This window comes from Macaca fascicularis, chromosome 11 (assembly GCF_037993035.2).
Source record: "Macaca fascicularis isolate 582-1 chromosome 11, T2T-MFA8v1.1".
Classification (NCBI taxonomy): Eukaryota; Metazoa; Chordata; class Mammalia; order Primates; family Cercopithecidae; genus Macaca; species Macaca fascicularis.
The window spans coordinates 14,923,745-14,950,931 of record NC_088385.1 but is presented as its reverse complement, the minus strand read 5'-3'; the positions used below and the strand labels follow the sequence as shown (position 1 = coordinate 14,950,931).

Here is a 27,187-nt window from a genome sequence, read left to right as displayed (position 1 = left end):
GTAGTGGCGCGATCTCGGCTCACTGCAAGCTCCGCTTCCCTGGTTCATGCCAGTCTCCTGCCTCAGCCTCCTGAGTAGCTGGGACTACAGGCACCCGCCACCATGCCCAGCTAATTTTTTTGTATTTTTTTTTTTTTAATAGAGATGGGTTTCATCTTGTTAGCCAGGATGGTCTTGATCTCCTGACCTCATGGTCCGCCCGCCTTGGCCTCCCAAAGTGCTGGGATTACAGGCGTGAGCTACCGTGCCCAGCCTGAATCATCTTTCTTAAGATATATGATACTTCTAATTTATCTTCAGTAGCTTATGTTTTCCCCTCCCTTTTCCCTTCATTTTTCTTTCCCTTCCTCCCTCTCTACCCATCTCTGCCTCCTGGGTGGGCTATTGGGAAATTGGGAAACATGAATTTATGAAAATATCAAAACATGTATTTTCTTGAATATTATTTTGACTCAAAGCGTGATTTGTTCATTATTCCAGAGCATTTGCTTATTCTATAACTCTGATACTCTACAAAGTTCTGTGCCTTAAGTGCTAACCAGGCTGTCTGCTTTTCCTTTTAAACAGTGTGTATTGCTTGTGAACATTTTGGGTCTGCTTTGTCTCATGAACATATTCTACCAGTGACAGGACTTCTTTTTGGCTCCTGAATAGAGTGAAAAGCCAGCTAAGATGATCATTTGCTGGAGCTAGACTGGGCTTTGCAGGGAGAGTGCCATTTTGGCCTCATGTTTATGTTTCTTTCTCAGTTATCAAAACCATAAGAAGTGATGGACAAAACAGGCTCAGGTTCTTTGTTCTTTCACATCAAGAAGGAAAAAACCTATTGCTGATATATATCTACTTCAGTGCCAACTGTAACCCCTGTAATTTTTCTCATTACTTACCTTTCTCTGTCTGATGACATGAATTATGTGAAAGGATGGAAGCTGTGAGTCCAGAGATGGTAGCTGAAGAGGAGGATTTGACAGCAGTGCAAACAATGAAAAAGCAGTGCTGCCTCTCTGCCGGGTGTCTTGTACTGAACTTGAGGCCTGCTGCCAAGTTAGGGACTATTCCGAAGTGCTTGTTTGGGGCTTTTGGATACCTTAAAAATATATATGAATTCATTATGTAAATTATTTTTTATAGGTGTATTTGACCTAATGGTATGTATTACTCAAGATTTGTATGTGTTAATGTGAACTAAGATCATTTTAATGGGAGAGGTGATGTTATGATAGAAGAAGAAAATTTAGAAATAAGTTTAAATTTTTCTCTTTGTATTAATAGGCAGGCAGTGGTTAAAGGTTCGCTTCCGCATCCTTTTGCCTTGACGTTATTTGAGGACATATTGTACTGGACTGACTGGAGCACACACTCCATTTTGGCTTGCAACAAGTATACTGGTGAGGGTCTGCGTGAAATCCATTCTAACATCTTCTCTCCCATGGATATACATGCCTTCAGCCAACAGAGGCAGCCAAATGGTAAGTGATCCTTGATTTTTAAATTGCAAGTTGGAACAGCTTTGTAACACTCTAATGTCTGGCTTTAGTGAGAATCAGGAGGAGGGAGGGCATATCCAAAGATAATTGGCGGGAATAAAAATGAGTTAAAATCCTACTTGGGAGGCTGAGGCAAGAGAATCACTTGAACTCGGGAGGCCGAGGTTGCAGTGAGCTGAGATTGCGCCATTGCATTCCAGCTTGGGAGACAGAGCAAGACTCGGTCTCAAAAAAAAGAAAAAAAATAAAGAGAGAGAGTTAAAATCCCAGCACTTTGGGAGACCGAAGCAGGCAGATCATATGAGGTCAGGAGTTTGAGACCAGCCTGGCCAACATGGCAAAAACCCTGTCTCTACTAAAAAATACAAAAATTAATGGAGTGTAGTGGTATGCACCTGTAGTCCCAGCCACTTGGGAGGCTGAGGTAGGAGAGTCACTTGAACCTGGGAGGTGGAGATTGCAGTGAGCTGAGATTGTGCCACTGCACTCCAGCCTGGGCAACAGAGCGAGACTTTGCTCAAAAAAAAAAAAAAAGGGAAAATGTAAAAATATAATTCAGGTTAGGCAATAACCTAGACCATTTGTAGCCTTTCACTACAGAACCACCTCAGCCTTTTTGGGTCAGCAGTTCTAGAGGTGGAGAAGAGAAAAGATAATTTAAAAATTGAGATAGCTTATATGCTAGGCTTATAACAAATTAATTTTTTGTTCATATTATTTCTTTCAATATGTAGTTGAATGTGTTGATGTGAGTGTGTTTAAAAAACAAACTCTGGCCGGGCGCGGTGGCTCAAGCCTGTAATCCCAGCACTTTGGGAGGCCGAGACGGGTGGATCACGAGGTCAGGAGATCGAGACCATCCTGGCTAACATGGTGAAACCCCGTCTCTACTAAAAAATACAAAAAACTAGCCGGGCGAGGTGGCGGGCACCTGTAGTCCCAGCTACTCAGGAGGCTGAGGCAGGAGAATGGCGTGAACCTGGGAGGCGGAGCTTGCAGTGAGCTGAGATTTGGCCACTGCACTCCAGCCTGGGCAACAGAGCGACAGAGCGAGACTCCGTCTCAAAAACAAAAACAAAAACAAACAAACAAACTCTTGGGCCAGGCGCGGTGGCTCATGCCTGTAATCCCAGCACTGTGGGAGGCCGAGGCAGGTGGATCACTTGAGGTCAGGAGTTTGAGACTGGCCAACATGGCGTTTAGTAGAGACAACACGTCTCTACTAAAAAAACAAAAATATTCGCCAGGTATGGTGGCGCATGCTTATAATCCCAGCTACTTGGGAGACTGAAGCTGGAGAATCACTTGAACCCAGGAGGTAGAGGTTGCAGTGAGCCAAGATTGCGCCATTGCACTTCAGCCTGGGCAACAAGAACGAAATTATGTCTCAAGAAAAAAAAACAAAAAAACACACAAAATACTCCCTCTTCTTTTTAAATGAAAACTCCGTTAATCTAGAATATATTTGAATTTAAGTACCTCAGCTTGCTAAATAAAATACCTACTTAAACTTTTCTGCGTACCCCTCCCACCTTGTTTTCCTTAGTTTTGGTTCTATTTTTGGTCAGCCTTTACAATGACTTGGGCTATGACTGCTGAGAACTTTTAAGAGATGACTGGAATTAGGTTTAAAAGGAATATGAGAATGTTAAGGGTTTGGCACTTATGTGTAAATAAATGTCTGGCATCTGTCTGAGTGTATTTCAGATTTTATTACATAGCCAAAAATGAAGAGTTTTTGCAACATGTGTTGCTTTATATTAGCTCTTTCAATTTAGGGGGAGATAATCAAATATTGAAAGTGTTATGTTGGAATCTGATGATCATGAGCCCATAAAAATGTTTTTAAATGTATGTGTTACTCTTCTGTACAAAAGAAAACATTCAGTCACTCGTATGAATTTTTTTTATTCTTCATAGGTCTGAAAAGAGAATTTTCCCTGTTTTTTGTTTGCTTTTTTGAGATGGAGTCTTACTCTGTTGTGCGTTTATGTGATCACGGCTCCCTGCAGCCTCCAACTTCCAGGCTCAAGTGATCTTCCCACCTCAGCCTCCCGAGTAGCGGGGACTACAGGCATATGCCACCACACCTGGCTAATTTTAGTATTTTTTATAGAGGTAGGGTCTCACCATGTTGGTGACCCAAGCTGGTCTCAAACTCTTGGGCTTAAGTGACCCACCTGCCTTGGCCTCCCAAAGTGCTGGGATTACAGTCATGAGCCACCATGCCTGACCTCCTGTTTTTCTTTTTAAATGGCATTGTTGGTCCTTTGTGTTTTACTAATTTGAGAATTTGCAGTTATCTTTCATGTTGGTTACTTTTATCTTTCATGTTCCATTGGTCTCCATCTTATGTTGATTTTTTTCTATGAGTATTGTTTGGACATATCCTTTTCCATAATTTCCAAAGTTTGCTAATTAGTTTTCTCTGCTTTTCATTTTCCCCTTTTTTCTGCTTATCCCTTGTGTTAATCTTCCCAAGGCATGACTTTTCAACATAACTACTTTTCTTGGCTTTCAGTGTCCTTCACTTTAATCTATTCCCATTCTTTGTACTCATTCAGCTTTAGTTCCTTTTAGTTAATAGAAATCTTAACCTCCAGTTACACTGTTCACCTGATTATCTTACTCAGTTTGTAGTCCCTAAAGTTTTATTCAGATAGCTTTACCATACTTGAAATGTCCTCTTATTTATCCATCCTATCCTTGAAGGCTCCTGTGCTATATATACTCCACAAAGCTCTTCAATTCTTTAAACCTCAGTGGGTTTTTTCCCATATGACTCTATACTTATTGTCTATAATGTGCAAAATAGCACTTAGTTTTATTGGTTTTTTTTTTTTTTTTTTAGTTTTGCTTTTTGTTAATTTTGTTTAACTGACTGAATTGTAACCTCTTTTAGTGCGGGGATCTCCTGCTTTACTTCTTGTGTATTCCTCTTTGAATACAAAATACTAAGTAAATTCACACTGATTAATTCCCATCTTTGCAGATGGTTTGATAGTCAAGCACCTGCATGACATTTGGTAATAATTTTGGCTTATCACAGTTGTTCATGTTATGGTTGTTAACCTTTGTGTACTTAGTAATCATTGGTATTAATCAATGTGATTTATATTTGACAGCCACAAATCCATGTGGAATTGACAATGGGGGTTGTTCCCATTTGTGTTTGATGTCTCCAGTCAAGCCTTTTTATCAGTGTGCTTGCCCCACTGGGGTCAAACTCCTGGAGAATGGAAAAACCTGCAAAGATGGTAAGAAGATATTATCCAAAATGAAAAACTTTATAACTATTGGAATTCTTTATGATTTGTTTTCTCTATAATCAGCTCTCTAGGTTATACTGCTTTGGGAGACCAGTCACTTAATTTCACACATGGTTATAGAATAGGAGTGTTTTGTTCTGTGGTATCACTTGAATGCTATTTTTAAAATTACTTTAGTGTTTTAAATAACACATTTTTGAAAAAAGTTACTTGTATGTTTTCTGTCAATCTCATAGTCATTGATATCACAGTTGATACTTATGGAAATAAGTATTCTCATAAAGAATATATTGTTAACAGGTAGCATTTGTGAATCAAGAACCTGTGAAAGAAAGTATGTTTATTAAACTTTTAGCTACAAAGAATATCATGAGATATATTTTATAACAAATTATTTAAGGACATTTTAAATTGCTTTTTAACAACAGAGAGATTCTTTCAGAGCTAGAAAAAAAAATCCATGTTGTACTGTTTAAAACAACTTCTTTTTATACTTAAGAAACACACTTTGCCTCTTCTCCTTACTCTTAATTCCCTATAGAGAGAGGGCATGTTGGAGAAAGTATACTGATTTAGGACATTTTAAGGGACTTCCAGTTTGGAAGAACACCAGTTCTTCTGTTTTTCTTCTTAATGAGAATGTTATTCTTCATTATCACCCCTATGGATCACCATCTGGTTCTCTAGCAACCAGCAAGACCTGGTAAGAAAATTGTTTTATTTAGCTGTGGCTTCTTTATCTAACTCTGAAAAGCAGAAGCCTGTGTTTTGGAGTGTGTTAGAGTCCCTGGCAAGGGGGCCAGGGAGTCAGAGAGATGGAATTGAGTCTGTGTACAGGATGTTTGTTATGACTTGGCATTGATAAATTACCCTCATAGTAAAAGGTGAAGCTGGCTGACTCTTGTCAAATGGTTTCCATGGCAGACAACAATTTGGTTTCAATTTAAAACAAAAGGTTTTTGTAATGTTGCTTTTTTCTTTAAAAATGTAGCCTGACTTTAAAACAGAGGATTTATTTTAGCAATAATGGCCTATCTGCTCCCTCACAGCAGTGCAAGTGTACATATTTAACCAGTTTTGAATTTCATATGTGCATTTGGCATGTAGTAGTCTTAAGTTAACTGTTATGTTTTGATCACCTTGCTCAAATTAACAGCTCTATGACTTCTTTGTGAAGTTCTGGGCTAGCTCCTTTTGGCTGTTAGCTGGGGCAGTGAATTGTACAAAGTTATTCCTACTTGGTTCCTGCAGTGGCATTTGGGCTGTATTTTCTTCAAGTTGGATTCATTTATAATTAGCTCTAGAGTGAAAGAGCCGATATTGAGAGGCTTCACTCCTCTTCTCAGTTTTTTAACTTGTAATTGCAGGTTGATTCTTGAAGTTTATATGCCAGTATTTTGTTTTGGACTCATTTATTTAGCTGGGAATCTTTTCTTGTTCTTTCAGTTGTCAATTTGCTTACTGTCTTTTATTAGCTTCTTATAGTTAGATGATTTTTTGCTGGTGGTTTACTTGAACATTTAAAATGAAAAAAAAATTGAGCTCAGTATCCTCATTCTTAGTTATGTGGTTAAATATTTGGGGCTTGGGCTTAAAACAGTTCGTAAATAAACCTAATTTAAAATTCAGTAAAATAAAAATCTCAAAGTCTTTATTTTTTAATACTGTTGGTAAGTATTAGTTAATATTTCTTGAGTACTTACATGTTCAGTACCTTCCTGAGTTTTAGATTTATCTCCTTTAATCCTTACAGCAGCCTTACAAGGTATAGATGAAGAAACTAGGCTTAGAGGGATTAGATATTTTCCCAATGTTTGTGTAGCTTCTTGAATCAAATTATATTGGATCCACAACTCTTAACCACTGTGTTATGTTTATCTGGTTCCTTCCCCCTACTGCAGCTGTTTGCTTCTCCATAGCTTGCTTTGTCCTCAATTCTGTGAGGTATTGCCCTGTATTTCTCTTTGTTAAGACAGCTTTACTGAGATGTAACTTATATACCATATAAAATCCATCCATTTTTTAAATTGTACAATTCAGTGACTTTTTAGTAAATTGACAGAGTTATACAGTTATCACCATGATCCAATTTTAGAACGTTCCTGTAAACCACAAAGATTCTTGTCCTAAATTTCTTTATCTTTTTTTAAAAAATGCTTCTTGAACAAAGGATCTATATCCTACATCTCCTTCTCCTTTAATACTCAGCTACTTAGCTTCTTAGTCATTACATAGTCATTATTCATTGTACTTTTAACTGGCTGGATTAATTCCAGTGAAACCATAGAGTGTATCAGAACTTAATTTGGAGAGTTAGCCATTAAACAGTTTGACTTCAGAGTAGATTCTTCCTATTTCACTGTATTACTTTCCATTTCCACTGTAAAGAGAGCTCATATATCCTTTTGTGTTAATTTATGTATATTTTATATTAATTTTATATTTATTTTTCAGTTGTTGATTCTTTATCTAGAGCAGGTAAATTTTACCTCTCGGTTTCAAACTATTCTTCATTTCACTTTGTTGTTCTAGGTGCCACAGAATTATTGCTTTTAGCTCGAAGGACAGACTTGAGACGCATTTCTTTGGATACACCAGATTTTACAGACATTGTTCTGCAGTTAGAAGACATCCGTCATGCCATTGCCATAGATTATGATCCTGTGGAAGGCTACATCTACTGGACTGATGATGAAGTGAGGGCCATACGCCGTTCATTTATAGATGGATCTGGCAGTCAGTTTGTGGTCACTGCTCAAATTGCCCATCCTGATGGTATTGCTGTGGACTGGGTTGCACGAAATCTTTATTGGACGGACACTGGCACTGATCGAATAGAAGTGACAAGGCTCAATGGGACCATGAGGAAGATCTTGATTTCAGAGGACTTAGAGGAACCCCGGGCTATTGTGTTAGATCCTATGGTTGGGTAAGAAGCTCTACTGATAGCAAATTCTGTGTGGTGTTTCTGCTTTACACAGGTTCCTAAAAACATTGACTAAGATAACATGACATATATATATAAAACATGACATACATATATATATATAGGTTTCCAGTAAACAGCTCTTTAATGACTGTCTATTTTTAGGGTATGGTGATTGGAATACAATCTCAAGTTTAAAAATTGCTAGTTTTTTGCATTGGATGTCTTAGATATTTTTTCTTTCTAAATTAAGTCCATGTTTGCTGACTTTGGGTGTTGTCTGCAGATTTTGCTCGGATTGCATCATTACCATGAAAAATGTGGAAAGAAATTGTTTTCAGAACTCTTTCCCTTCCCGTAGAAGCTTTAATTCCATTTTCAGTACTTTATAGTAAGAATATAGCTTACTTTTATTTCCCTAAATACATGAATAACTTGATTTCCAAAACTTTGTCTGCCCATGCAGCTTGACTTCTAGTTTGTTGTTGTTTGTTTGTTTGTTTCGTTTTACCATGCCACCCGGATCATAGTCCAGGGAAGTACAACTTTTTACATACTCAACAATTTTATTATTACTATGAGATTTATTCTGAGGATGAGCATAGTGACAAATTACACCTCAGTATGTACCAATGCCTTAGAGCCATTTAAACATCCAGGAGCCATAAGAATCACTTAGCACTGCGGCAAGAAACAGTTATTTTGAGAATTCAGTTTGCCATCTGACTAATACTGCTGGGATAAGCCTTTTGTGCCAGAGATGACAAGCCACCAAGGAAAAGAGAGAAAGTTCATGGAAAAGGGCACACAATGTTTTTTTTAAAAAAAGAAGTAAAACTGTAATCTCATTATTGGGAGGCATTTTCAGGATTGGCTCTAGAACACGCTGTTTGATCTGGAAATTTCCCACAATCTTATCTACTGCTGTGATAAATGTCTTTTTTTTTTTTTTTTTTTTTTTTTTTTGAGGCGGAGTCTCGCTCTGTCGCCCAGGCTGGAGTGCAGTGGCGCGATCTCGGCTCACTGCAAGCTCCGCCTCCCGGGTTCCCGCCATTCTCCTGCCTCAGCCTCCCGAGTAGCTGGGACTACAGGCGCCGCCACCACGCCCGGCTAATTTTTTTTTGTATTTTTAGTGGAGACGGGGTTTCATTGTGTTAGCCAGGATGGTCTCGATCTCCTGACCTCGTGATCCGCCCGTCTCGGCCTCCCAAAGTGATAAATGTCTTAAACACACTCTTCATATGCTTTTTTTTCCCTTCTATGCCATTAACTGATGATACCAGTGTAATAGGAGGGGTGGATCTCACCTTTAGAATATCTGAAAGTTACATTTTATTATCTATTTTTAGCTCATTGTCTGTATACTTCTATAGGTACATGTATTGGACTGACTGGGGAGAAATTCCGAAAATTGAGCGAGCAGCTCTGGATGGTTCTGACCGTGTAGTATTGGTTAACACTTCTCTTGGATGGCCAAATGGTTTAGCCTTGGATTATGATGAAGGCAAAATATACTGGGGAGATGCCAAAACAGACAAGATTGAGGTTTGTTTTTTGCTTTTTCATTTTCAAGCCACTTTTATAATGGGTTTTGAGTTGACAGTATAATAATTTGAGTACAGATATTCTTTCTTCTTAACAGTTGTCTGGGGTGCCAAAGGTACGTTTTACAGAAATTTTACTCAACCTTCATGATTCTAGGGATAATATATTCTCTTCCACATAATCCTGGTATAGAGAAATGTATTGGTATGAGAAATGGCTGTTGATCAGTTTCTAGTCTTAAAAGGTTATATAAGTGATTTTCGTCATTTTGGGTAAAGCCACTGCCTGAATTTCCTAGGGGTAATTTCTGCAAACCAAAATTATGTAAGCTCTATACTGGAAGAACTGGCTGTCCTAGGTTAGGAAAACAAAGTCCATATGTATGCGTGTGTGTGTGTGCGTGTGTGTGTGTATATATATATCTTTTATTGCTGTTACTGGTGTTGGGGTGGATGGTAGAATATGTTAAATAATATGCTGATTACATGCAAACAATTTTAAAATTGATTTATGGGCTGTGTGGGAGCAAGACTAATTAACCAATGGTTGGCAAAAAAATATTTACCAAGTGGTAGAATTAAGTTTGTGGCAATCAAATAGATTATGGTGAAAATAATCAGTGATTAATATTTTATCAGAATGTTTTGTTAGTGGCATATATCTCTGATATTGGTGTTAAGTCTAAAATTAACAACTTCGAATTAGACTTTGCTACAGGTCTTATGGATCGCATAGATAAAACAGAGTTAGGATCTCAATTTTCCTTTGGGGGAAACTTCTCATACAAGGATGGCTTTAAATGACTCTTCAGAGAGACACTGTACACATCTAATGGACAGAAAATTCAGACTCTAGAACAGTTGTTTTAGAAAGGTATTCTGTAGAGTACCTATGATTCTGAGGGAATAATGACTTCAAGGGCCTTGCTTCCAAAATGGAAACTTGGAATAGAAGAAACCCGTTAGTATTCCACCAGGTTCAAATACTGAAAGCGGCATCTGTTGTTCTTGCAGCTGGTTTTCATTAATAGAAACTTTTGCATAGACTCCATAAATTTTCTCCCTGTTAGTATTTCACTGCCTCCCACTCTTTTCAAATCCAAGTTGATGTTTGAATCTTTTAACAGTTGGAGTGCATTGCTAATGAGACAGAGGTTATGAGTTCATGTTTCAGACAGGCTTTTAGCTTCATTTTGGTCTGCTTGAATATAGATTGCCTACCTAATCCCATCTAGTCCACACCTGTGGATTATGAACTATACATGAGTGTATAGGTATGAGTATGCTTAGGAAAACAGTTTAAAGCCCGTATATTTTAGAAGAATATCTGCAAGAAAATTTACGTAAGGAATGCATTCAATTTATTATCACACAAGGTTTTTAAAATTCCATATTTGGTTTTGCCCATCTTAGCCTGTTATAACTGACTGATTAGCCTGAAAATAAAATCATTTGTTTCTTACTGGGAAATATGTCAAGCCTCATTTTTCCCACTTTAGGTATAATACTTTAGATACAGAAATTTATTCAGAATAACAAATAGTTCAGAAGGGATTCAGATAACGACATCACAATTTATGGAGTTTTGAGTGACTGTCTTTAAGAATAAAAATTAATACACTTTATATAACAATATATAACATTGAATAAATAGGATGTGTTTTCCTAGTTTGTAGTGAGTGCAGTAGATTTTAAAATTAGAATTCCTTTTCTGGCCACTTTGTTGTGTTTTCTTGAGCTATGCTCATATATGTATACATACACACACACACACATAGTGGCGTCATTGGCTCCTTCAGCCTTTCTTTCCTTCTTCCCTGTATGGTACCAGCATCCGTAAACCTGTTTTTAATTTTTTTTCATTCGTTCATTCATTCGTTCATTTGTTCCTTCATTCATTCATTCTTTTAATCTGCAAAGGCTCTGTCACCCATAAATCTTGTTTTTAGATCCATCTTTCTCCTTCTAGGTTTGCTGGAACACAACTGTTGTTTGATTTTTATCCCCTTTTTGTAGATTGATGTTTGTGGTAAATTTACTTCTGTATACATGAAGACCTCCCTTTATAATTTCCCCTGGAGATTCTGATGAGTTTTCACTGTTAGGACATCAGAGCCTTTGCCATTTTATTTACATAGGCACATCTAGGAAATAAAGACAGCATATAGTTATTTATTCCCTTCTTATGTTGATGTAAAATCTGATACTTGGCAAACTAAAGAAAGAGTGCAGCTCTTCGTCTAAATTAGTCTTGCATAACTGGGGGAGAAAAACTGGGGTTTCCCATCCTGAGACTAGTAGTGATTCTAGGAGCAACTGCTTCTACCAGCTTTTCATCTCCCTTGACTTGATAATACTGAACTTGAAAACTTTTAGAAAGATATGTAATTTTTAAAATCCCTCTTTTTCCAAGAAGTGTATTTGCTAGCCTTTTGTTAGTGGCAGCTGATCCTAGATACTGATCTAACCCTAGTCTGGGTGACATTGTCCCTTCTAGTCCCATTTTCCTTAGAAAGCTTCTTAGCTTTTGTCATGCCTAAAAATGAAAGCTGCTTTTCGCTGGGACTATAAGAGAGTATCAAATTATGGTTATGTTAACCCTGGTCTCTTCTGAAAGACTTAAGAGTCTGGTTGGCCAGGCGCGGTGGCTCACGCCTGTATTCCCAATACTTTGGGAGGCTGAGGCGGGTGGATCACGAGGTCAGGAGTTCGAGACCAGCCTGGCCAACATGGCAAAACCCTGTCTCTAGTAAAAATACAAAAATTAGCTGGGCATGGTGGCGGGCACCTGTAATCCCAGCTACTCAGGAGACTGAGGCAGGAGAATCGCTTGAACCCTGCAGGCGGAAGTTGCAGTGAGCCAAGATCATGCCATTGCACTCCAGCCTGGGAGACAAGATGCAAGACTCCGTCTCAAAAAAAAGAGTCTGTTTGGGATCACACTGTTGTATATGTGTTTATAGGACATTTGGAAAGAAAAGATAATTATTTGGTAAATTATTATGTAGCAAGGTAAGACATAGTAAACCTATTTTGTCTTGAGTGGTGGATCTCATGGGAAAGTCTCATTGTGTTCACTCATTTATGCTACCTGCTCACTTAGTGGAAATTCTTTAGATCAGCTTCTCACTTCCTCTTTTGTAAGTGGCGATGTGCCCAGATGCTGGCTACATTAGGGAAACCAGGGAGAAGGAATGGGGAATTCTAGGTATTAGATGTGTTTTTATGTTATACAGAGTTGTAGAAAGAATGACTAGATTTAACCTAAGCTTCTGGAAGGAGGGATTGAGCATAGGGCATTGCTAATGATGTCACATGTTTTTAAAAAAATGGTTGTGGTATTTGGCTCCTGCTTTAGTAGAATAACATATATGTGAGGGTATGTCTGTTTTCCCTACTTGTCAGGTGATAGTGGCCACCTATCTGTAGGTGTTATTTAAAAGGTGCTTGCTAGTACTTGTTTATGTCTCTTCTTCATTATGCTGAAATGACTTCATTGCCTTTTGTGGACAAACCTAGTTTACTTGTCTACACTGTACTTCTGCCACCACCCCCTCCCCGCCTCCCGATTTTTACTATATTGTTGTGGGGCCTTCCCATAATAAGTACTAAAGCATTAGCAGAAAGAATAATTTTCATGTTTTTGATAGGGGAAAGATCAAAAGCCTTTATTTCGATTTTATATGACCCTGCAGGAGGCAGAACAACATTGTCTTAACAGCATTTCCTTTTTTTGGGGGGGTCAGGTTTTACTGCTGAAAACGTCTGTTGCACTGAGGGCCTGTAGTACTTCTTACTAATAGCAAAGAGATGTCACTGATCATTTATAGGTTTAAAGCATTTTTGCCATGGTGTAAAATTCAGAATGTACTATTAGCTTATATTTTCTTGAGGTTACTTTTCTTGTTGTGTACCCATTTAACTGATTGACAAAAATCAACGTTTCTAATCTTTGGTTTTATTGAAAACAGTAGTGTTGTCGTAGCTAAATTTTTTTCACAGTTTCTTTTTTCTTTTTCTTATTTATTTATTTATTTATTTATTTTGAGATGGAGTCTCACTATTTTGCCCAGGCTGGAGTGCAGTGGTGCGATCTCAGCTCACTTCATGCAAGCTCCGCCTCCCGGGTTCACGCCATTTTCCTGCCTCAGCCTCCCAAGTAGCTGGGACTACCGGCGTCTGCCACCATTCCTGGCTAAGTTTTTGTATTTTTAGTACAGATGGGGTTTCACCGTGTTAGCCAGGCTGGTGAGCCACCTGCCTCGGCTTCCCAAAGCACTGGGATTACAGGCGTGAGCCACTGCACCCGGCCTTTTTTTTTTTTTTTTTTTTTTTTTGAGACTTGGTCTCACTCCGTCGCCCAGGCTGCAGTACAGTGGCGTGATCTCAGCTCACTGCAACCTCTGCCTCCTAGGCTCAAGTGATACCCCTGCCTCACCCTCCCGAGTAGCTGGGATTACAGGCCCATGCCACCATGCCTGGCTACTTTTTGTATTTTAAGTAGAGACGGGGTTTCTCCATGTTGGCCAGGCTGGCCTCGAACTCCTGACCTCAAATGATCCACCCACCTCGGCCTCCCAAAGTGTTGAGATTATAGGCGTGAGCCATGGTGCCTGACCTGTTTTTTCATTGTATACTTTTTATTTTGGTTTCTCCTCCCCACTTTCATTTCTGAGTTTCTACTGACAATGCAGCAACACCTGATAGTATAGGTAAAAAGATTTTCCTGTGTGCTTTAAGAACATGTGTATTTGCTTTAAATCTTAGAGTAAGCTTCCCTACTTTAAGAGGATACAATGTCCATAGCTAGTTTTGTACAAACCTAATTTTACCTGGCACAACTTTGTTGGGAAACAGAAACGAAGATTATTAGAACCTTTAGTACCAAGAAATTTTGAATAAAGAAGGTATTATTTTGTATAATGTGTACTGAAAACTTGGCATTTGGTGAATGTTCTGTTTCATATTCTAAGCCTGAAATTGCAGGGCTACATTTTCCTATGATAACTTCCTTTATTTCATCAATACCCTAATAAGGAAGTTTGTTTCCCAAGTATTCAAACTTCTTTTTTAAAGGAATTTCTTTGTTTGGTATCTTAGCCTTTGAATTGTTAAAAACATATAGGAACTTGTTGATAATTTTTTTTACTGTTGGTTTGTGAGATTAATTCCTCCTTAAGAAATTATAATAAAAAATCTATTGTTGAGATGAGGCTGTTCTGATAATATGACAAGTATCAACAAGTACTTTTGAATCTTTGCCAATTTATAACATTAAAATTGATTATACCTTCAGTTTGAGGCTGGTCACGGTGGCTCACGACTGTAATCCAGCACTTTGGGAGACTGATGTGTGCTGATCACTTGAGGCCAGGAGTTGGAGACCAGCCTGGCCAACATGGTGAAACCCCGTCTCTACTAAAAATACAAAAATTAGCCCAACCTGGTGGCATGTGCCTGTAATCCCAGCTATTTAGGAGGCTGAGACACAAGAATCATTTGAACACAGGAGGTGGAGGTTGCAGTGAGCTGAGATCAGGCCACTGCACTCCAGCATGGACAACAGAGCCAGAGCTCTGCTTTAAAAAAAAAAAGAAAGATTGATTATACTTTCAGTTTGAGAAATATTTAAAATAATTAATTTAAATACCTGAATATTTGCCCATATGTGCTACTTTACCACACAATATGTACTGTATGTTAGTGTGGATATATATTTCTCCCCAAATCTTCATAACATATCACGGAAGAATTATATTGATAAACTCCATCATTAGATTGCTCAACTCAGCAGAGCACCTGGATTTTGGATTTATGTTCATTGAGTTGTAAACATGGTGCTGTCCTGTTGTGTTATTTTGTGTCTGGGGTACATCGCATAACAATAAATTTGTGAACTCCTATTTGAAAATTGCCAGTTGATTATTGGGCACAGTGGCTCACACTTGTAATCCCAGCACTTTGGGAGGGTTGAGGTAGGAGGATCCCTTGAGGCTAGGAGTTTGAAACCAGCCTGGGTAACACAATGAGATACCTGGCTCTACAGAAAATAAAAATTAGTTGGGCATGGTAGTGCACTCCTGGAGTCCCAGCTACTTGGGAGGCTGAAGTGGGAAGATCACTTGAGCCCAGGAGTTTGAGACCAGCCTGGGCAACATGGCAAAACCTCGTCTCTACAAAAAAATGCAAAAATTAGCCAGGCATGGTGGTATGCAACTATAGTCCCAGCTACTCTGGAGGCTGAGGTGGGAGGATCACTTGAGTCTGGGAGGCAGAGGTTGCAGTGAGCTGAGATCGTGCCACTGAACTCTAGCTTGGGCAACAGAGCAAGACCCCGTCGCCCAAAAAACAAAAGAATTTATTTTAGCTGTGCTTAAAAAGAATGAAAGCAAAGAGGGCGGTTTTCCCTTGTTGACATGTTAATCTTTTCCCTATTAGGTTTTTGGGGCCTCAGGACAGTGAGGCTTTCAGAAGTGTCTTATGAAGCAGTTGAGTATAATTGACCAGGATGTTGACATTCATCATCATCATGCCTTCATCTGGAACTCTGTTCTCAATTTTTTCATTTCCTGGAGTAATTCAGGTTTTAGAAAGCTTTGGTCACAGTAGTAATTTTTAGCTCTAACAGAAAAAGAGCATAGTAGTTGCAAATGTTTAATATTAAATGCAAAAAATATTATATAACTACCCGGAGTAACTATGATACTTTAATTCTTTTCATATTTAAAATCACTTATATGTACTCAGACATAATGTATCTTGAAATAGTTTAAAAGGCTTTGAATATAGCACTGTAATTGCCCCTACCTCTCTCTTAAACAGGTGCATGGTGTCCCTTTACTGCACCTAGTGGGTCCAAAGCATTTCTTTATACTTGTCACCTCAGTGAGATTTGGCATGATTGAAATGTTGTTTCCGTGGATAAATATTCTATGTTTTAAAATCCCTTTTATGTGAAATTATATTTTATGTTCTATGAAGTTGTATCAGAAAAAATATACTCCCCAACCCTCAGTCATATCTGTCTCTCTTACGTGTAAGCTTTTAATTAACTGCTTGTTTTGGATATTGTCTGGAACATTAGAAGAGGATGGTTCATTTTGGGCATAATTTGAGTTTCTCTTCTAGAACTTTATAGCATTCCCACTCTAGCACATTTTATGGTGGGTGCTTGGTTGTCCTCCTGCATCTATTCCTTGAACTTGTCTTGTCAAGTGAAGTTGCATAGCAGCAATTTTGGTAGTAGACTGGCTGCATTCCAAGATTGCATGGGCAATCCTGTCTTGACATTTAATGAGCTGATGAAATGATTCAAAGACTGGATGTGATGTCTGTAGAAGATTTGCCATTACCTCTTCTTTGTGCAGATAATGTTATGGTTAACCCACGTCTATTTCCTCTTGTAGCCTATATTCTCAGTGTGGTTTAGAATATTTCAGAATGTTAAACCAATGCCACAGTGTGGTCAAAGCAGCTGAAACCACTGGAGACTCTGGTTCAGATTTGGAGTTAGATTTTAGAAGTGACAGAAGCCTAATTTCAGTTTAACTAATTAAACCACTCTGAGGTAATACAGTGAAGTAAACCCTTAAGAGTTGCCAGATTTAATTAACATTGGCACAGTTTTTAAAGCATAAGTGTAATCTTTTGGAATTGCCTAAAGTGGTTCATTTGTTCTGGGTTCAGAATATACAAACAAGCTTTTGCCAGGATTTGTGTTATTTTAAACATAAGGGGCTTAAACTGTGTTTATAGAACTAGTAACCTGTCCAAAACTTTTACAGGAATATGAGAAATGGAATAGTGATTTCTTTAAGACAGAGCAACATGTTCTTATTTCACTATGGTAACTTGTGCCTAGTAGAAAAAGATTGTGTGGCTGGTACATGAAAAATACTTAGTGGAGAAGTCAGTTTTCTAATAGTGTCACCTCTACAAAAGTAATGGAAGGAAACATTTCAGAAATTGGACTTTGTGTGAAGGAAAATACATTATCTGTGTGTTTAGATTCAAAGTCTCACAGTCAGATATTGTTTTAGCTGGTGATCCCTTAATCTTTTCAGAGGATCCTTATAATTCCTTTCTATATCATATTAACAAAAACGATAATAGTGTTTAATTTAATTTAATTTAATTTAATTTTTTATTTTGAGACTGAGTCTCACTCTGTCGCCCAGGCTGGAGTGCAGTGGGGCGAGATTGGCTCACTGCAAGCTCCGCCTCCCGGGTTCACGCCATTCTTCTGCCTCAGCCTCCCGAGTAGTCAGGAGTAGTCCTGGGACTACAGGCGCCTGCCACGACACCCGGCTAATTTTTTTGTGTGTGTTTTTAGTAGAGACGGGGTTTCACCATGTTAGCCAGGATGGTCTCGATCTCCTGACCTCGTGATCTGCCCGCCTTGGCCTCCCAAAGTGCTGGGATTATAGGCGTGAGCCACCGCGCCTGGCTGATAAGAGCATTTGTTAATAACAGCAGTTATCATCATCATTATTATTTGTGTGTCCTTGGGCTTGCTCCTTAGCTTTTTCTCTTCATTTTTCAAAAATTATGGAAAATGTCAGAGTATAGAAAGCAGAGTAGAGATGACCATGCACTACCTAGTTTTAACCATTGTTAGTACATGGCTGATCTAGACTGTAGTATGTCTTAAGTGGGAGGATTAAGGAGATGGCAGAAATGGGTTTTCTAATAATATATCTATGGTCTTGATACTTCCTTTTTGACATAGCCTAAAAGAAATGAAAGAATCAGGTCTTTGTCGCTCCTTCTAACCTCTTAGCTAATGTTTTATATGTAAACTTGCAAATGTGGCAAGAAGAAAAAAAGTAGTTTGTTTTTATTTTTCCGTCAAAGACGTGTGTGTGTGTGTGTGTGTGTGTGTCTGAAATAATTTCAACTTCATATTAGAATTAAATAGTATATAGCTGGGAGGAAAGAAGGACCAAATAAAAGACATTTGTTTGAAGCTTTACTGAGCCTGATCAATCTGAGGTAAGCCTGAAGGTGACAGGTATAGAGGGGACAGTGATGTAAACTAAAAAAGGAGCCAGTTAATTTTCTTATATGATGTATATAGTAACCAGTCTGAAGACTCTAATCCAGCACAGTGCAATATGTAGCCACTAATTACATGTGGCTCTGCAGAACTTAAAATGTGCCTAGGTTGAATTGGGATGTACTTTAATTGTAAAACACATACTAAGAAGACCTAGTATAAAGAAAAAAAAAACCATAGATGTCATTAACAAAATTTTAATATTGATTACATGTTGAGAGAAAAGAATTTTGGATTTGTTAGATTAAATAAAGTATATTATTAAAATTCTGTCTACTGTTTTATACTGTTTTTTACTCATGTTATTTCTTTTATTCTAGAAAATCTTTTTCTCTTTCTCTTTGTCAAAATTCTAATTCTTCAAGATGAATTTCAACGCCTATTATTTCCTGAAGTTTTTCCTGATTACTTACAGAGAGGGGATATTTGTGTAATTTTAGTGTAAATATCGTTTACCTCCCCAGTTAGATTGTAATACCTTAGCTAGAAGAGGCCCTGTTCAAACTTCTCAGCATTCATCATGTCTATCATGGTGATTTGCATTTACTGGATGTCTTTACTAATATTGTTTGATTTGCGGGGAAGTGAATTAGGGGTCTGGTAGAGCAGCAAAAGTGTACTCGTATGAAATTGTCAAATATTTGCTTTTTTTTGTTTACTGTTTTAGTTACTTTATATCTAACTAGCAAAAGTAAACAATAAAAATGGGAGTAGGAAATGGGAGGCTGTAGCTGTGTAGTTTCCTACTGGTTTCAGGATAAAGGTCTCTTGGTTTTTGTCTCCAGTTTAACAGTGAGTGGTTGTTTTGGTCTTTTATTTTCATGTATTCTTTTATATTTACGTATTTTTATTTTGAAGCACTACATTAAATAATTAAATACAATCATGTAGCTGTTTACATTTAGGAACTAAAGCATTTTAATAAAATGATTTTAAAGGGCAGGAACCAGTGTTTGCCAGGTAGTGCACCTAATACTGTGCTATATATTTAGCATTATTTTATTTGATCCTTAATTAATTCAGTGATGGCAGTGGCGCTGTCCCTATTTTTTTTTTTTTTTGAGACAGAGTCTCGCTCTGTTGCCAGGTTGGAGTACAGTGGCACGATCTCTGCTCACTGCAGCCTCAGCCTCCTGGGTTCAAGCGATTCTCCTGCCTCAGCCTACCTAGTGGCTGGGACTACAGGTGTGCGCCACCACGCCCAGCTAATTTTTTGTATTTTAGTAGAGACAGGGTTTCACCATGTTGGCCAGGATGGTCTCCATCTCTTGACCTCGTGGTCCGCCCATCTCAGCCTCCCAAAGTGCTGGGATTACAGACATGAGCCACCGTGCCTAGCCCGCTGTCCCTATTTTATTTGCGAGAACTTGCTTAAGGGTACCCACTGAGTGATAAAGCTTATATTTGAATCTGTTTCTGCCACAGTATTACTTGCTGATCATGAGAAATTTTTTAGAGAATAGAAGAATGAAGGGAAACTGGTAAATAGACACAGAATTATGTTTACTAAAAAGGTCTTGGAATTGTGGTATTTATTATTTTTCTCACAATGATTTTTAATTTAATTCTTACCTATTTTCTTTCTTTTTTAAAATTTTTTTCCTAGGCTGGAGTTACTTAGGCTGGAGTGCAGTGGCTTGATTATAGCTCACCGGAGCCTCAAACTCCTGGGCTCAAGCGATCTGCCTGCCTCAGCCTCCTGAGTAGCTAGGACTACAGGCTTATCCCACCATACCTGACTAATTTTTTGGTATTTTTTGTAGAGACAGGGCCTTGCCATTTTGTCCAGGCTGGTCTTGAACTCCTGGGCTTCAGTGATCCTCCTGCCTTGGCCTTCCAAAGTGCTGGAATTATAGGCATGAGCCACCATACCCAGTCCCATTTTCCTAATTCATACTTAATCATCCATCTTTTGTTTAAGCTGTTTATCAAAATAAACAAAAATGTTGTAAAGTGATATAGCTGAAACAGAAAAGATTTTGTTAGTTGATCCTGTAATAGTTTTGAAGTAGAAATATAAGTGTTATTCTTTAAAAGTTTAATATTGGACATCTAGTTTATGCTTTTACACCAGCAAATTTTAATAGGAAGGCCAACATTTGAATGTAAAGATCAGCAAAATTAGTGTAATTTATTACATGTAAGATAATGCAAAATAAGATAGAACTAAATCTGAGAATAAAACCAAGTCAGGCATATTTTAACATACCACAAACTTGGAAGAAAGTTATATTTTAGTGTTGTATAATACAGAATATTTATCACTCTGTGTTGGGTGCTCCCTGATAGACTGATTGAACTGTCCCTAATGCAGAACATAGGTTCACTGTTAAGTATATGACATTTTAGATGAGGTAGCAGTACAGTTAAGTATATGACATTTTAGATGAGGTAGCAGTACATGTTCCTGGAAATGCAGTTGGAAATGCTGCAGTAGAAACTGAGAAGATCTTGTTCTGTTCTGAAAGATGGAGCAAGCCTTCCAGAGTCCCATTGTTCAAGTCCCTACCTGAGACCATTTCTGCCACTTAAAGGGGCCTGTGTGCTGGGCAAATTAGCCTTTAGAAATGTTATTTCATACTAAAAACATGTACGTGTGAACAATATCTGCTTCTACCCTGCAAAAAAGTATCAGATATAATCTTACATGCAAATATTAGTTATATTATGTCAATAAAGGTATCCCAAGTTAAGTCAACACTGAGTAGTGCATGGTGAATGCACTGTGAATGCAATATGAATGCCAGAGTGAATTTAATAATGTTACTATTAGGTAGTTGGAAAGAGAAGTTACATCCTAGTTTCTTGAAACTTAGATGCAGAGAGGGTGTCATATAATCCAGATAGACTTTTGTGATTATAATCTCAGGAATGAGAGATAATTATTGAGATCCGTTTTATCTGTTGGTTGTTGTTACTGACAATAACAACAAAATAAAAAGCACGCTAAGTGGAAAGAGTCCTGAAAAAGACATCAACTGTGTTTACAAGCTCTGTGACCTTACATGAATCTCAGTTTCCACAGGCAAAGCTCTCAGGATAAAATAAAATATGTTATAAAACAAAACATAAGATAAAACAATGTATGTGAAGGTACATTATAATTTGAAAATAAATGTGCAAACTTAAGGTGATGATACTGTATTTTTAATTTTGCCACAGTCATTTAATAGAAGAGTTGCATAATCTAAAGTTGACAGAATTTTTAGAAGGACGAATAATATGAGATTGGGGGGAAAAGTGGTCAAATAGAGGCTTATATGGAATATTTGAAATCATTCTTATGAAATCATCACGTAATTTTGAGAAATCATTGTAATAGGAATACCAAGATGACTCTTGGATTTTTATACAACAGGCAGTTGGATTTGTTATTTTTGCATGAAGAATAAATACATGGTTCATCCTCTTCTCTTTTGAATTTAAACCTGAAGGTTATGAATACTGATGGCACTGGGAGACGAGTACTAGTGGAAGACAAAATTCCTCACATATTTGGATTTACTTTGTTGGGTGACTACGTTTACTGGACTGACTGGCAGAGGCGTAGCATTGAAAGAGTACATAAACGAAGTGCAGAGAGGGAAGTGATCATAGATCAGCTGCCTGACCTCATGGGCCTAAAGGCCACAAATGTTCATCGAGTGATTGGTAAGTAACTCCAAAGCTTTCTTAGAAACGGAAACCAGGAATGAAAAAAGATGGAGATAGTCAGCAGTGTAAATTATTGATGTTTTGAGGCAATTTAGAAATCTTCTTTACCCCCTTCTTTTTATACTAAGAAGGGACCTTTTAAACGTTGACTTTACTACTCTAGCTACCCAGGTTTGAATTGAAGGACTGAATACATATGCACAGGCACACCTTCATCCAAAGAATTCAGTCTGATAGTATGAATAACATACCTTATTTTAAAGCTTACTATGGATATTAAAGGAAAATACTTCACCATGCTTTTACTCCCTATTAATCTGCATATTATTTGTTTGTGATATTAGAATTGAAACTTGAGATTGGGAGCAGATAGGCATTTGTGAACCAAAGGCTTAAGTAATTTAAAAGTGAAAATATGTTGAATGTGTCAATGTGTGTGTTCTTCTGTGCCCCTTTTATAATTAATCTTTTAGGTTCCAACCCCTGCGCTGAGGAAAACGGGGGATGCAGCCATCTCTGCCTTTACAGACCTCAGGGCCTTCGCTGTGCTTGCCCTATTGGCTTTGAACTCATCAGTGACATGAAGACCTGCATTGTCCCAGAGGCTTTCCTTTTGTTTTCACGGAGAGCAGACATCAGACGAATTTCTTTGGAAACAAACAATAATAATGTGGCTATTCCACTCACTGGTGTCAAAGAAGCTTCTGCTTTGGATTTTGATGTGACAGACAACCGAATTTATTGGACTGATATATCACTCAAGGTTAGCAAAAGAGTTGGAATATTAAAGCTAGGGACTAAAAGGGAGAACTTCTAGAATTTCTGAATCTTCATGCTGTGACGCACCTCCCTCATTGCTTGACAGGCAGAGTTCAAGAAAAACCCTCAAGTTTTTTTTTTGTTTTGAAACGGGAGCCTCGCTCTGTCACCCAAGCTGGAGTGCAGTGGTGCGATCTCAGCTCACTGCAACCCCTGCCTCCCAGGTTCAAGCGATTCTCCTGCTTCAGCCTCCCAAGCAGCTAGGACTACAGGTGTGTGCCATGACGCCCAGCTAATTTTTGTATTTTTAGTAGAGATGGGGTTTCACCATGTTGGCCAGGCTGCTCGAACTCTTGACCTCGTGATTCGCCCGCTTCGTCCTCCCAAAGTTCTGGGATTACAGGTGTGAGCCACCGTGCCCGGCCAAAACCCTTAAGTTTTTAAGTGAAGGGAAAGGCCCGTTCAGTATTTTATTTAGATGCTTTTTAATATAAGATACTTTGCCAGAGTGTTTTAACTCTCCTAGCCATAGTCTTCCTCTACTTTCTTCCATTTGAAAATGATGAATGACATTTTCTGCAATTAGCTGAGTAAGGAAATGTGTGCTTCACATAAAATGGCTATTGATTTACTTTAAACAAAAATTCTTGATTTACTTTAAACAAAATTTTAGGGTCTGACTGAGGCGGAAAAGGCCGACAATGAGTTACTCTTTATTTTCTTCTTCCTAGAATAGTTACCGAAAAGAATACCAGGATAGCCAGAGAGAGGAAGCTCCAGACCTATAAATCTGAAGAATAATCTTTTCTTCTTCCAGATTGTTTTGGGCTTGTTTCAGATAACTCATGTAAACTTTTTTGTAATGTGCGAAAACATGGGGTGTTGGAGTCAGAGTTGGATTCTAATGGTGTTCAGTTAAATTTATTAAGTGAATAAATGAAATAAATATTGGTTTGCATTGGGTGATCTTCTAAATTTCCTCATCTTGAAAATGGGGGGTGGCCGGATGTGGTGACTCATGCATGTAATCCCAGCACTTTGAGAGGCTGAGGCATATGGATCACCTGAGGTCACGAGTTTGAGATCAGCCTGGCCAACATGACAAAACCCTGTCTCTACTAAAAATACAAAAATTAGCTGGGTGTGGTGGTGCACACCTGTAATCCCAGCTACTCGGGAAACCGAGGCACAAGAATCACTTGAACCTGGGAGGCAGAGGTTGCAGTGAGCCGAGATCATGCCACTGCACTCCAGCCTGGGTGACAGAATGAGACTAATTCTCAAAAAAATAAAATAAAATAGAGGTAATGCCATACTTGCAGGACTGTTGTATTAAATGAGAAAATCTGTGGACAAAACGTACTTAGGATAATACTTAATAAGATGTAGTATCTATTAGTTTGAATTATGATTTTTAAAACTTTTATGGGGCTCAAAGTTATAATGGTAGTATAATGGTTACATTCATTTATATGGTAGGCATGATGACTTGCCATAATCTTAAGCACCTTGTGAAAATTGACTACTTGTTCTGTGAAATCCAGTCTCTACTAAAAATACAAAAAAATTAGCCGGGCGCCTGTAGTCCCAGCTACACTGGAGGCTGAGGCAGGAGAATGGCGTGAACCTGGGTGGTGGAGCTTGCAGTGAGTGGAGATTGCGCCACTGCACTCCAGCCTGGGCGACAGAGGGAGACTCCGTCTCAAAAAAAAAAAAAGAAAATTGACTGCTTGTTAAGATCTGTAGCATTGCGGTCACAGCTTTTCCACTTGATTACCGATAAATTTTAAAAGTAAAGTCATTCTGCTGTTAGTAGAATAAGTTTTTGGTTCTTTAGAGTTTTAACATTTCCCCACTGAGTTGGCAGTAAAACTTGAAGTTGCATTTATTAGAGATTCACATCAAATTTTTCTGCACTTGCAAGTTATGTGAATTTTATTAGGAAATAGTATGCCTCTTGTCACTTCTGGATCCTCTTGCCCCTGACAAAAACCAAACCAAACCTTCTTTCTGGATTGGGTTTTGACTTATGCCATATGACTTAGTTGTTGATGTTATTTTACAGACCATCAGCAGAGCCTTTATGAATGGCAGTGCACTGGAACATGTGGTAGAATTCGGCTTAGATTATCCAGAAGGCATGGCAGTAGACTGGCTTGGGAAGAACTTGTACTGGGCAGACACAGGAACGAATCGAATCGAGGTGTCAAAGTTGGATGGGCAGCATCGACAAGTTTTGGTGTGGAAAGACCTAGATAGTCCCAGAGCTCTGGCGTTGGACCCTGCCGAAGGGTAAACAGCTTTACATGTGCATTCTTTGCAACTGCAGTGTACATTTTGGGGAACATGGCATAGTTATAGATGATATTCTTAATGTTTTAAATAATACTTCTTAGGAATCTAAGAACTAAATGATAGATGAGCTTTTAAAAACACTATTGATATTTTGCTGATTTGAATAAATAATTATTAGCTAATTTTACTTTTGTCATAATTAACTTTAGGTGAGGAAAGAGGGAAATGGATAATCAAATGTTACTGATGAGTATATTGATATGTTAAATATATATACCAACAGGTATTATGCATCTATAGTTGCTTGCACTCCTTTCCGGTTATACTAGATTTCAAGCCTATTGAAGTAAACCCACTGAAACAATGTTGTGAGCTAAGAAAAAACTATGTTTAAAAAGCTTTATTTTGGAGTATTTATTAATTCAAAATGGATAGTTTGGTTTGATCATTATTAAACTGGCAGTGGCGTTGTTATTACAAGATAGACTAAACTGTTTACAACATGACGTTTTTCAAGGGCGGGTGTTCCTTTTTACAAGAGTCAGCGCATTTTTTAAAGCCAGCAGCTAAGAAATCTGAAATTTGAAGAAAAATTCCACTTATAAAAGAAGTCAACAGGCTGGGCGTGGTGGCTCATGCTTGTAATCCCAGCACTTTGGGAGGCCGAGGCATGGGCGGATCACAAGGTCAGGAGTTTGAGACCAGCCTGGCCAACATGGTGAAACCCCGTAACTACTAAAAATAAAAAAAAAGTAGCCAGGCATGGTGGCATGTGTCTGTAGTCCCAGCTACTCAGGAGGCTGAAGCAGGAGAATTGTTTGAATTCGGGAGGTGGAGGTTGCAGTGAGCCGAGATCATGCCACTGCACTCCAGCCTGGGTGACAGAGCAAGACTCCGTCTTGGAAAAAAAAAAAAAAAAAGAAATAGTAGTAAACAATGTGAACATATAAATATGTTTACTATATTTGCTACTTAAAATAGTTTCACTGAAATGACATTGATTCCATGATTAGTAATTCATCTAGTCAGCACTGACATACTGTGGTGATCTTTGCTCTAAACATTAGCTGCCCGACGGATAAATTTAATAGTTGAGACTAAAGACTCTGGTATTGGTTGCTGCTGGCAAGTATGAAATTTATCTCTTAGTTGTTTCTCTTTGGCTTTTATGGTGTGCACATGCCTGTCAATTGACAAATGCATATAAAGGCAGGACACCTTCAGTTTTCAGAAAAGCATGTTCATGCTTTGCTACCAAGTCAGCTATCAGCTGACAGGCTGATGAGTGAATATCTGTCCTCAAGTATTTCGTGAGAGCTGGCATGTGAAGTGCTTTTTCAGTTCCAATATTCAAGAGTCTCAAAAACTAGCACCTCACTAGTTGACTTGAAAAGGGCATTTGGCCAAGGATTAGGTTCTAGTTCCAGCTCTGTCGTGTAACTGGCTTGAAGACATTAGATAAATTGTTCACAATTGTTCTAATTGTAGTGTTTTGGCCTGTTCATCTATAAAAAGCCTATACTGTAGAATTACTGTAAGATTAAAGTGCAGAACTCAAAAATGGAAAATAACAGCAAAATAATTATTCTAAAATTTCACGGATTGTTGTAGTAGTGTAGTGTTCATTGCCCAGTGGACACATCGAGGGGTGATGTGTTGTTCTTACCATATAGTATGCTCCCTTGGGCTATATGACCAAATACATTTTCAAGCTTTGCTTTTGACTTCAGTTAAAGGGTTAGTATTTATAATTGTCTTTCATGTACTTCTGCAACTTATTTTGAGGAAAAGTTGATTACACAAGTCAAAAAGTAAGTTCAGCATATTAAAAACTCAAATTAGTTAATATTCAAAAATATATAAAAAATTTTACTCAGAAGTGAACCAGATTCTGAGACCAGAGCTTTAAACCTTTGCTGTTTTCTTGAATATTAGTTTTATAAATGCCAGTACTGCAATAAACTATTGGTTTATTTCCAATTCCTAGGTTTGGATGGAACAAATTCATTGGAAAGACTAAAGAAAGCTGACTCACTTCCTTTTTGGGATACGGAAAAAAATATTTAGTTTAGGGTGCCAAAATAATTGAAAGCATTGTAGCCATGATTTTGTTTTACCCATTTCCTTGATTTGCTATATGTTTTCTTTAAATTTATTTAGTTACTTTGCATGAATATGACCCCCAGATAATTTAAAAA

The 27,187-nt window shown here is 38.0% G+C and overlaps 1 protein-coding gene across 3 annotated transcripts in view; it reads left to right on the top strand.

The window, feature by feature from the left end:
* LRP6 (LDL receptor related protein 6) overlaps positions 1-27,187 on the top strand; it is a 149,181-nt gene that overhangs the window by 82,324 nt on the left and 39,670 nt on the right. For all 3 annotated transcript variants that reach the window (XM_065523765.2, XM_045364761.3, XM_005570169.5), the window contains 7 exons: positions 1,273-1,469; positions 4,613-4,744; positions 7,289-7,685; positions 9,056-9,227; positions 21,716-21,932; positions 22,409-22,698; positions 24,760-24,986. In XM_065523765.2, coding sequence (XP_065379837.1) covers positions 1,273-1,469; positions 4,613-4,744; positions 7,289-7,685; positions 9,056-9,227; positions 21,716-21,932; positions 22,409-22,698; positions 24,760-24,986 — 1,632 coding nt within the window. The remainder of the gene's footprint in view (positions 1-1,272; positions 1,470-4,612; positions 4,745-7,288; positions 7,686-9,055; positions 9,228-21,715; positions 21,933-22,408; positions 22,699-24,759; positions 24,987-27,187) is intronic.